Source organism: Lycorma delicatula, chromosome 1, assembly GCF_047948215.1.
Source record: "Lycorma delicatula isolate Av1 chromosome 1, ASM4794821v1, whole genome shotgun sequence".
In the NCBI taxonomy this organism is placed as follows: domain Eukaryota; kingdom Metazoa; phylum Arthropoda; class Insecta; order Hemiptera; family Fulgoridae; genus Lycorma; species Lycorma delicatula.
Genome location: NC_134455.1, coordinates 171,033,129 through 171,046,076, shown reverse-complemented (window position 1 = coordinate 171,046,076; position 12,948 = coordinate 171,033,129). Strand labels below are relative to the sequence as shown.

Genomic DNA, 12,948 nt, shown 5'->3' with positions numbered 1-12,948 from the left:
ATTCAGTTTTGAGATTATAATACAAAAAAAAGTCACTATGTAATTAGCAAACAAATCCTACATCTCAATATGGTAAAAGATGTTCATGTTCAAATCCAATAGTTTTGTGATTGTACCTCTATTAATAAGGTGCTTATCAATTAGATAAGCACCTTAGTTTATTCATCATTATTATATTTCTTTCTCTCAAATGGGAAACCTTTCACTTGCTTCAAAATAGTTTTAATTTTTCTTCTTTAAAAAAGGATGATTGACTGATTTATATCATTATTTGTACACTAAATTAGAATAACTTTTTTAAGTGCTACTTCTGAACATACTACGCAAAGTTTAAACTTTACAGAGGTCTTTAAAAAAATCTATTTTCCAAAAGGAATGTTTTTTGCTGATAAATTGCTTTGTGGTTTAAAACTTACAACTTACAAGTTTATAATCTTTTATAATATTAATACGCATTATTCTTAAACATAATATTATCACACTGTACATAAATTACTAACATAATATTTGTATATTATTCATACATTTATAAATTATTATTAAATGTTACCTTAATTATTATATTGTTCTTTCTATTTACAAAAAAAAAAAACAGAATATTTGTTTCCAAATAATCAAGACAAACAAAAAAGAGAGAGAGAGAGATCAGTCAAGTCATAATATTGAAACTTCATTGATAACATTTTCAAAACCCAATGCAAACAATGCTTGGATATGAGATGCAGCACACAAGAGAAATGTGGCAAAAGGAAGACCATCTGTTCAACATGCCTGAAAATAACTAAAAGAGCTTAGAAAATCCAGAAATAAATATTTTAGCACTTCATTTCTCCTCTTCAGCACCAAGTGGGGCAAGCATATTGAGACAGCAGTTGTGATTACCCGTTTACTCCCAAGAATTCTCTCATAATACTTTGTTTTGCCTCAACACACTGCTCAGACAGGCTCTTATTGACTGCATCTAGGTCTACCTAGAAGACAAAATAGTCTTCTTTTTGCCCGATCTTAATAAGCGAGCACATTCAAGGTAACATAAGAATAGGTAGAAATTTTTCTTCTAAGTTCTGAAAGAGATTGTAATATAAATGCAAATTTAGTAAACAGTACAAAATTATAAAACAATGCCTATTACCAAAGTTAATCAACTCACTTTTTCATTCTCACAATTGTATGGTTACTCTGGTGACTTATTTGGTATGAGAGGCATACTATAATATAACAGGAGTACAAAATGTCATTCAAAGTGGCAGGTGCTGCCATGTTGTAGCATTATTCCCCCTACTATTAACAGTCCAAAACTCATTGACCGATGCTCTCTCATTTTCTGTCAGTCTCCATCGTTATGGAGTCAACTACACCTGTTATGTCAATGCATCTAAATCAATAGGCAATGATTGAATTTTTAAAAGCAGAAAAAGTGAATACTAGTGACATTTACTGTCACCTAATAGCCATTTATAGTTGTGAAACTATTGATCAAAATCCTGTGAACAGGCGTACAATAAAATGTTATGCATTAGAAACTGATAAAGCAAATACTAAGGACCTCACAGCAGTCTATCATTCTCTATGATTGATGAGAAACATCAAAAGAAGGTGGATAAATTGATTCAAAATAACAATCGTATTACACAATGCATCGTCACTCAGGTAAGGATAGAGAAAGATGAAAAAGATACATTATATAACTAGGCTAAATAGAATCTGTTGCAATTGATAACCACAAACTCACAGAATAGAATACAAAATAATGAATAGAATCTTGTGAACAGCTTCTAAAGCATTATCGTGACAAAGGAGATGACTTCCTTTCCAATACTGTGACAAAACAGGAGAAAAAACTTGAAAGTATCAACACAACGCAGAAGAAAAATGCAAAGCATGAAATCCCAGCACTATGGTATGGAAAAATCAAAAAAATTTAAAACACAATCCTCTGTAAAAAAATTTTCTTGACAGTGTTCTGGGATTCCAAACACATTTATGTAAGTGACTACCTGGAATATTAGTTAACTGTAAATTATATGCAATACAAAGAGACATTAAAACATCTGATGAAATGTGTGTCATGTTCAACAATGCATAGAGCCAATTATTATGTAAGATTATAATGCACAGCCACACACTTTGCATGCAACTGCCAAGGTTTTTGTGAAGTTGAAATTTGAACCTATTCCACACCCTCCATTCTCTCCAGATTTAACACTTTTTTTCTGCAATTAGAGGGAAAAGGTATTCATCTCATCATTGATGATGAACTGAAGGACGCAGTGAGGTCAGGAATCAAGTAAGTCTGTCATCATTTTTCATTGATGGAATGAGAAAATGGCTCACTTTTGGAAGAAATGTGTAGCTGAAAATTCTGAGTTTTTGTAGCAAATAAAATCATTTATGCCATATTTGTTTCATTTGACTATCACTTTTCATTTGTGAGTTATGAACGTCTATGTATTATAGTTCAGCCACTCCTGGTATGCTTAACTGAAGATCCTGTTCAATTTTTGATGCTGGTATGCTTAACTGAAGATCCTGATTCAATTTTTGATGAAGGTTTGTAACCTATTCACTGCTTCATCCTTTCATAATCATCCTCACACTGTCTGCACTTAGCAACTTGTACAATCAAACATAACCCTCCCCTCCAAAAAAAAGGCTAAAACCATGAGTACTCTCCCAAGAATATTTTATCTAATTTTATAATCTAGTAAATCATTTTTAATATAAATAGCATTCCTTTTTAAATTTTATAAATTATAAATTGTTTCATTTCAGTAACATTCTAGTCATCTTCTTAACAACTAAAATAATGTATTTTACAATTACTAGTAATGGCATACAATTGATATATAAACACTGAACTGATCCCAACAAATAAATCAGCAGACAATTAATAAAAATCAATATTGCTACACTGTAGGCATATGTAACTGTGAACTCAAAGAACAAATAAATCATGAGACATTCGTGAAAGTGATACGGCAATAATTTAAATAAAAATAAATGCTCTTAAATAAAAATAAATTCCATTCTTTTTTGTTCAATTATAGTTCTTATACCTTAAAACATTTTCCATTACTGTGTTATAATTTCTTCATTCTTAAAGAAAAAATATCTTCTTTTTTTATATAATTGTTATGTAGTAGTGTTAAATATACATTAGAGATAATTGATATCAAGACAGTGGTTGACTTTATCTCGTATACTGTGTATACTTGATAAAATTTCTGAATATAAACAATATATTTTAACAGAAATTTAATTAAGAAATAGAAAGTGTGAAATAAAATTTTATAATTGCTAAAGAAAAACGAAGTGCTTGATTAAAAAAATCTGAAAAATAAACTGAGGTCCATTGTCTTATTAATAATTGAATGCACTGTAGGGAGAAATATTGTTGATGTGTTGGCGATTCTGAAAATAGTTAGTACTGAATAAGAAAGATGATATTTAGTGTATCTTAAATAAAACAAATGAAATAGGAAAAAAGTGAAGAAAAAATTCTTGTTACACAGATGAACTGCCTTTAATTGGAAAACTGTATAAACCTTATAGGCAAAATGTACTTCCATCTGGTAAAAACATTTTACATTTAAAAATTTAACATAACTTTTCAAAGTTTTAACTTAGAAAATTATATAATATTCTTCATGAACTTAGCTTTCTTTAAATAAAAAGAACAAAAAATATAGTATTTCAAGAATAACATTATTTACTTTGATAAAACCTTTGGTAAATGCAGGACGAAAAAGTATTAAAATCCATTCCTGAATGAGTACAGTAACTAGCCTAAAACAACCTACCCAAAGGACTGCAGATTTGTTATTGTTTATATGGGCAGTAAAAAACAGGTTTTGTAAATAGTCATTTATGTTGCAAGCTAAGAAAATCAGTACTGATTACCACAAACAAACTCTTTGATTACTATATATTCTTATTATTGTAAGTAAGTAAGTACTGTAAGCCCAGGCCTGAAAAAAATTAAGAAAAAAAATTGTGACTTTTATAAGAATGTATTAAAAGTTTAATTAATGATATTTTTAACTATATTTATGAGATATACCTACTGATGCCATTGGGTATAATAATGCATCTTTACTAACAACCAACATTCCAAGATACAACACAAATGATCACTTTCACTACATCATTCATATGTTCATGCAAGTGAACATATGAGAGACATGTAAAGACAAAGCAATGCTATTTATAAACATCAATGCTTATTTTCTAAGATTTGAAAATACTGTAGTTCCAAACAAAAAAAAGCACAGAGGCACTGGCCTCCATGACGCAAGTAGTAGCATCTCGGCCTTTCATCCAGAGGTCCTGCATTCAAATCCCAGTCAGGCATAGCATTTTTCATACGCTACATTTCCATATCCCATGCACAAGCTTCAAGGTTATGTGGTGATATCAAGCAAAAAAATATATATAATAAATATATATATATAAGTCTATGTTTACAACACGTTGGCATTGTCAATATTATAAACTAGTTGATCTCTTTGAAAAAGCTGCCTATAAAATTCACCAAATAATCTAATACATGTCTAGCACTTTCTTCTCTTTCTTTCCTTTCAACACAGTAACCAAGCTATTATCTTTTTCTCTTCCATGTTTATTGTTTTCATACAAAATCAATCATTGTAATATGTAAAAACAGGAATATATGAGAAGAATGATCATAAGAAATCAAACTTTTTTCCCTAATTAAAACTCATAAAATTTGGAAAATGGATAACTAATTACAGAACTTCAACTAAATGAGAGGATAGCTCGAAAATGGGGCTGCATAAACTGAATAGTTTAATTTAGAAATAGGAGTAAGGAAAGGGTGCAGAGCTTAACCCCAGTTTAATATGTACAAGGCATATTCATAAAGTAAGGGTCATTTGGTCATTAAAAAAATTAATTTGTGAGAAAAGGTTAAACTTAGTTTTAGTTTATTACATATTTACTTCACTTTTCCACATAATCGCCATTCAGTTTTAAGCACTTATCATAACGCTAAACCAGTTTCTTTAACCCCTCTGCATAGAAGTTCGCCACCTGGGAATTGAACCAGTGAACAATAGCAGTCTTGAGTTCCTCGTCATTTTCAAACCGTTGTCCACCAAGCTACTTTTTCAAATGCAAGAAGAGGAAGTAGTCACTAGATGTAAGATTGGGATTATATAGAGGATGGCCAAAAGTTCCCAACAAAAATTTTAAATCTTCTTCTTGGTTAAGGCAGTGGTGTGAGGACGTGCGTTGTTGTGAAGGAGGATTACACTGAACGAATTTCCCGTGTCATCAGTTTTGCATTGCACGTCACAGTTTGGTGAGCATTTCGCAGTACACATCAGCTGTAATTGTTGATTCACGTTCCATGAAGTCAACCAAAATGATTTTGGGACGAAAAAGGTTTTTCATCCCAAAAAACTGTAGAAAACATTTTTCGACTAAAGTATGGGGATTGCTTAAACTTTTTCGGTTTTGGGTAACTTGAATTGCACCACTTGTTGTTTCGACTCTGTGTTGGTGTAGGATGTCCATGTTTCATCACCCGTAACAATGTGGGAAAACAAATCATCTCCATCTTGTCGATATCAGTCCAAAAATGCTCGTCCACAGCACATTCTTTGCTTTGTGTTGGTTGGTGAGAATTTTCAGTACCCACCTTGCACACAATTTGTGATATCCAAGCTTAAAGGTTCAACATGCGGAAATTCATCAGCCAGAGCACTAATCATCAATCGCCGATCACATCAGAGTTTTCGATTCACTTGTTCAGCGATTTCGTCAGTCTGAATACCGGGCCTACCACTCTGCTCTTCGTCATGCACATTTGTGCGGTAATTTTTTAAGTCTCGACACCAGTGTCCAACCTTTCCTTTACTCATTACTGTAGAATTTGTATGAATTTCAGCAGCTGAAAATCCTTTTGCACACAAAAATTGAATCACAGCACACACTTCACAACTGGCAGCAGAAACGATTATCGCAGACATTGTAATCTACATTCACCGGCAGGCAAACGACTACTCAATCAAAACATCTGCAGTAGCTTTGTAAATAGCCGATAGGTGGCCCTGCATGCGTGGAACTGTGTTCAGACCCGCTAATATTGAAATATAAGCCGATTATCCTTACTTTATGAATATACCTTGTATGTTTAAGATATGATTAAAAATTCCCTAAAAGAGTATGAATGGATCAACATTGGAGTAAAGAAAATAAATTTTAAGGCAAGATGGCATGTTTATGATATGAAATACAGAATCTACAGTAGATGATTTAAAAAAAAAATTAAGACAGAATATAGAATGAAAATGAACATTTAGTAAACAAAAGTAATGAGGATAGAAAATAATTTGCCAATGCATTACTACAAAAGTAATGGAACAAACAAAACAGTACAAGTATTTATTTATTACATTAATAGATGATTTTTTTAAAAAATGAAATAAAATAAAGAATACACACCACACTAAGAAAATTTTTAATATAAAGAAATAATTATTTTGTAGTCAGATGGTGTGACATTCAAGGAAGAACCCTGTGAAGTGACACATTTGGAGCATATTTCTGTATGGACATGGAACATGAACACCAATAAAGAGGGAAAAGAGAGGATGGAAACAATTGAAAAATTAACAATAAGGAGAAAGAACACGGGATAGAAGTTTAGTCACAACAATTCAGAGTAGTAAAAATAATTGGTTGGGACAATCATAAATTGTGAGAGGAAAAGGATTGATTGAAACAGTACTAAAAGGATCAGTAGAAGGTGTAAAGAAGATGTTGGAAAATAATAAAAAATTACAGTTAATCTGGAAGGAAATTGGAACTATCAGGAACTAAAAATATTATCATAATATACAAAAGAATTGAGACGGATAAACTATAAGACTATAAGCAGGTTAGTAAAATAATAATTATGATGAAAAATATGTTCACAAAAATACAAATGTAAATAAAATGATATTAATATGAAGGAGACTCTATGAAACTAGCATGTGCATGCATATATGCACACATGCACATGATAAAAATAATAAATTATCAAAATACAAAATATGTACATATAGTGTATTGATTCTGTATAGTATTCCAACTATTTGTAAGTCTGAGTATACTCAATATTCTTCTAGCTCATATCAATTTACTTTTTCCACTACCTGGCAGTCATATCCCCTTCTCTTGACACTACACCTAATTCCTTTTGAAATTTCTCTGAAGTACCCTTAGAGTTTTTTTTCAACTACTTTCTCCATCCACTTTTAGTGACCTCTCCCCACTCAATTCTCTAACATGGCCTTACAACCACTATACCAGTCTTCAAACTATCTTCCTCATACTCAAGAGCCTCTCTACCATCTACATTTCTCACTCTCTTTCCTTGTTTTTCCTTTTACTGCTATGAGGAGAATTTAATCTCTCTTGCCTACATTCTGTTCCAGTCCTTTTCTATCATCATCCATCATTCTGCTCCATGTTACTATATATGAATAACTGTAGATAACCGTAGCCTTCTCTAGTACCTTACATTCCATACTCATGTTTAATAGCTTGATACAGCTTTCTTCCTTTCAACAACTATCTTAAAATCTCATGTAATTACTATATCCTATGAGATCACACTTCCCAGATATCTGAGAAATTTTTAACCTTCTGTAGAGGCTCCCCATTCAAAATTATACTGCCTCTAACTACATTTTTTTCAAAAAAACTATTATTTCACTTTTTCCTATTTATCTTTATTTCACAATTCTTCACTGCCTTATTCCAAGTATAAAGTTGGATCTGCACCCACTTTATTTACCCACAGATGATCATTTTTCAATGCCACCTATAAAAATTATCTATTATTATCCTTTTCCCCTATCATTCTTTTAACTAGCTTCATTCCATGTATAATATTAAACAGTGCTGGAAATACAAAATCAGTTGAACATAGTCAAAACTTCCAACATAGTAAAAAGAACTCCTTGCACATTGAACCTATGCGATACAATAACTTGAAAATTATTAGTGCTATTAAACTCAAGATGGAAGAAATAATACTAGGATTGGTGAGCAAGGTCAGCACAAATTGCAGTTCATATCCACACGTTTATAAGATATGAAATCTCTGGTTGTAGTGTAATTTCTGACAGATTTCATGATTTTACACCACATCCTTGTTAGCTGTAATAATCAATTTGAAGTAGTACTGATTTCTATAGTTGGCAGCTACTAATAAATGATGTCAGCAAGCGATGAATCTGCAACTGATGTTCTTGAACTTTGAATAACTACTGGAAATATGACTTTGGATATTAACATTTTACCTTGTTTCATACCCTTCAATTTCCAGGATGCTATTCCATGAACTGTTGAGTGCTCATCAGATTCTATGGGATTTACCATTACCCTTTATGCAGTAATACAGGTAATTCAATATTACAATTTTTTAAAATCATTATTTCTTAAAACATTTCCCAGTTTGGAAAAGATATAAATATAAGCCTTAAACACTCTGGGGTACATTTAAATAAAAAATTATCTTTTTATGAACACTTTTTATTTTAAAGTAAATCTTCCAATAAAAATTATAAATTTACGATTTGACAAAATATTCTTTGAAATTAAAAATATAAAAGGATGATCAGCCATAAATGTGTTAATAGGTTCAAATGAACGGTTTGAAATCATTTCTTCTGAAATTAAATCAGTAAAAATACAGAAAAATTAAATACTTATTATAGTTTATTAATTTTTTTTTTTTAGAAACATATTTCTATTTAAGTCAATCTATATTTTTGTACCTTAATAACAAAATATTAATAAGCAGAAAAACAACAAAGTAAATACATTTATCTACATTTTCATACATCCATAACAAAATATTTATAAGTAGCAAAACATCATAGTAAATACCATATAGTAAGTCAAATATTAATAAAGTCTGATTAAAATTGTATTTCATTCTTATACTTGAACCCACTGTCATTTTCATTCTTGGTATTTCACACAAGCCAATGATTTGATCTCTATATTCACCTACTGCCGAGTAGAGAATGCTTGAATTGTGGTTGTAATTTTAACCTAACTTAAAGAAGATTGTAGTATTTTTTGAGTAGACAACTAGTTTGAAACTGCCTCATTAAAAAGAATCTAATGGAGTTACATCTAACAGATTCAGTGACCATGAACTGACCTAAATATTTTAACATGAACAAATTGACAACTAAATTATAATTAAATATTATTAATTACAACAGTTAAATTAATAAAATTAATTTATTCAAGTTAAGTCAGCTGTATTGTGTTTCCTTGTTTTATCTTTTTTGGAAACATATAGAAGTGTTTTATTATAAATTTATTAAATTACTGCCTAATCCGGATTAAAAAAATATGTACACTGAATTCACAAAATTATTATAACAATATGTCCATCCCTCAACTGTAGCATCGTATAATTTAACTAATCTGTTTTTCAGGTTGATAAATGAAAAGGTTTCTTCCTTAAAAAAAAAATTGGTTTTATTACAAAGCTGTTAAAGATGATTAACTATAATTTGTTTATTGATTTAATTATGTTTTAGCAATTTAAATTAGGAATTTAATTTCACTACTTTTTTCATAGAACACAAAACAGAGTAGAATTATCAGAATTTCAAATAGCTCTAATGAAATACAGCACCCTCTGATCCTATAGTACTTTTAACAGTCCCAAAGAAGTGGTAGCATTCATTTTGGAATCAACGCTCTGGATAAACATAGGCTGAACATAATTTCAAACAATCTCAACTTAGCAGTTGGGCTAAGCATTGTCAACATAGAGAATCAGCTTGATTGATTTATTAAAATTAATAGCGAATGCGACAAAGTACAAAAAAAAGAAAGTATTTCATAAAAACTTTAATAAATGCCCTGTTATATAATGTTTACTACACTGTTTTACTGTACTTAAGAGCATGAATTTCAGGATAACTGTATGAAGGTGAAATGAAAACATTTGTTAATACTTCATTGTCAGTCAATATTTCTTTAAAACAATAATACAAAAACTTAAAAAATAAAATAAAAATTAAGCATGATAATCTAAAATAAACAGATGTTATAAATAAAAATAAATAAAACAGAAAATTTTGAAAATACCAGTAACTTAAATAAACTATAAAAATTAGTTTTCCAGCAAAATTAAAGCCACATCAGATACTACTTTTTATCAAAAAAATAAATTCTCCAATGTGCTACAAAGTTTCAACAAGTAATAAATAAAAAAAAATCATCCAAAAAAAATCAGTAAATTTTATAAGAAAATTTTTAATCTTAAAAATGTTAGTAAAAAAATGTCCATAAATAAAAAGTTACCGTAATGTAGAAATCAAAAAGCATTAAAATACAAAATTTAGTTAATTATTCCAGTAAAAAACTTTATCCATAAGAAAAATCTGAAGAACTGAAATACTGTTTTAAAAAACATTAAAAGATGCAAGCAGAAAGTGGAGAAGAATAATAGAATGGTCATTATTACAGACTTACAGTTTGGTCAGTATTACAAACAAATACATTGAAAAACCTGAAGCAGAAGCTCTTTTTACAATCTCAACATTGTAAACAATTCCCACATCTCATCAAATCACCAACAAAACATAACCAATACAGCTTTTTCTTTTTTTTAATTGCAAAATTTCAATTTTCAAAGTTTTCTTTCAAGTTCTCAAGACTTTTCTTAACTAGGACAAAATACTGCAAGAAGGTGATACAGTGGTTGCACTGACTGTAGAACATTTGATTAAGTTTATTTGTAATTAACTATTTGTTTAATTTATTTACATTAGTCGCAGTTTACAACTACTCTCTGAATAGAATAGGTTCTCAATAAAAAAAAAGAAAATATATTATATATATATATTTTAATTTCATATGAATTTGAAAAATTATGGGGTACTGATGCCTAAACTAACAATCCAATTATACACACTCAACTAACAAATACTGTTCTATTTGCTGAGATGGGTGTATGTCTTCCTATAGTTAAAATAATCCTCTAAAGTTGCAGTTTATGATTCAAAAAATAATGATGTTCCTTGGTCAGTTCATTTATGAAAATCTAATTAAACTAAAATACAATGAGGAAGAACTAGTTTGCAATTCAGTACATATAAATAAAATATATGGAAAAAATGACATTAACTTCAATATGAAAAGAAACATTTTTTTCATTGGTAGTGCTATTACAATCCTACTAAAAAAAAATCTTTATGCAATTTACAATGGCAATTTAACAAAGAGACATTTTTTTATATAAGTAATATTTTTTTACAAGACATTCTAGTCTTGAAAAAACTGGATATCCTCCAGTAACACTTTATGTAATGCACATAAAATCTATATCGTAAAATATAAAGTATTTTATTTTTTTACTTTGGAATTTAAGGATAGGTCAAAAGAAATAAAGGTTATTGTCATTAACAGTAAATGGATGTAAATAATTATTTACATCAGCATGTTGGAGGAAAGTACAAGAGATTGGTTGTCTAGTGGTGGATTACAAAGACATTGAAGAAATCAGGTTACACATTTTTATGTATGCTCCCTGGCATATCTTTTTGCACAACATATAGACGATGATTGGAATTCAGGAAGTTCTCCTAACAATGATAAATTAAAACAGTTTTATGATTCTTTCACTGATTTCACTGATTAATGACTGGAGAACCTCAATTTTTCAATGTGTGAATTCACATAATGATGTTTGTGACAAAACCAACATCACAAAACCAAAAAATTGTAGAAGGATGTAGTAAAAAAGGACATCCTTCAATCCACTGTTTAATAAGAAATTTAAAGAGGAGTATGCTGTTTTACTATTTAACCAATAGAAATTACTTTAGAATTTAGAAATTAAAACTGGACAAGTATATAGAAAAAAATTACATGAATGATGAAAAAGTTAAAGATTTTAAAAAGTTTAGCTTTAATTATTAAAATACAATATAATTTAAAATTTGTGTAATATTTTCTAAGTATATGACTTTTCTTTGTTAAAAGTGGATAATACTTTACTATACAGATTTTTTTTTAATTAAGAGCTAATACTTAGAATTTATAGTCCTATCTAAACACAAATTATATTAATGCAAGTATCCGCCCCACCTTTAGTTTTTCTAAGTACACAAAACTAGTATCATTATAATAAAGTACAAAAGTTCCTTACATACAATAGTTAGAAAATTGTTACTTTATATTACGAGGCTCAGGTAATAAATTTTACACACTAGCGTGCTACACGGAGACAAAAGATACTATCTAACATTAAATAGCATATGATAGCTAATTCCCCTCTACAAACCTGCGATAATGCATTGAATTCAGTGAACCGGTTTGTTTTCAGTAGCAGTTAAAATGGAGCCGAGTAATGCCAATATGTACGCACAGTTAAAACAGTGCGCAGTGATCAAACTTTTTAACACCAGAAAATGTGAATCCTAAGAATAATTTTCATTATTTAAAAGTGGTTTATGGTACTGAAACTGTTCACAGGAGTACTGTGAATAGGTGAGCGTTGAAATTTCACGAATCTGAAGCTGGTAAAGCGACAATTGAGGACGCACCTCACAGTGGATGACCAGTTTCTGTGACTGATTAGAAACATCAAAAAGTAGTAGAGAATTTGCTTCAAAGTGACCAGCAAATCACTCAGCAATGTATCTCTATTCAGTTAGGCATATCTAAAGAACAAGTACGCCATATTATCGAGCAATTAGGTTACCATAAAATCTGTGCACAATGGGTACTGTGCAAATTCTCTGATGGCTCTCTGCAAGCTGTAGTTTGAGCCTAATCCGCATCCATCATAATCGTTGGATTTCGCTCCGTGCAACTTCCACTTCTTCCCTCATCTCAAGAGGAATCTCAAAGGTAACCATCATTACACCACCAATGATGGGATGAAGGGAAGCTGTGGCCACTGGA

General features: G+C 30.1%; 1 protein-coding gene across 12 annotated transcripts in view; it reads right to left on the bottom strand.

Moving 5' to 3' along the window:
* Positions 1-12,948, bottom strand: part of LOC142325473 (leukocyte elastase inhibitor-like) — a 154,028-nt gene that overhangs the window by 49,195 nt on the left and 91,885 nt on the right. The window contains exon 8 of one of the 12 annotated variants that reach the window (XM_075367352.1): positions 8,536-8,681. The exons of 10 other annotated variants lie outside the window; for them this stretch is intronic. In XM_075367352.1, the coding sequence (XP_075223467.1) occupies positions 8,545-8,681 (137 nt within the window). In that variant the 3' untranslated portion in view covers positions 8,536-8,544. Of the gene's footprint in view, positions 1-8,535; positions 8,682-12,948 lie in introns of those variants that run through there. One more of the 12 variants, XM_075367367.1, reaches the window with a different exon arrangement.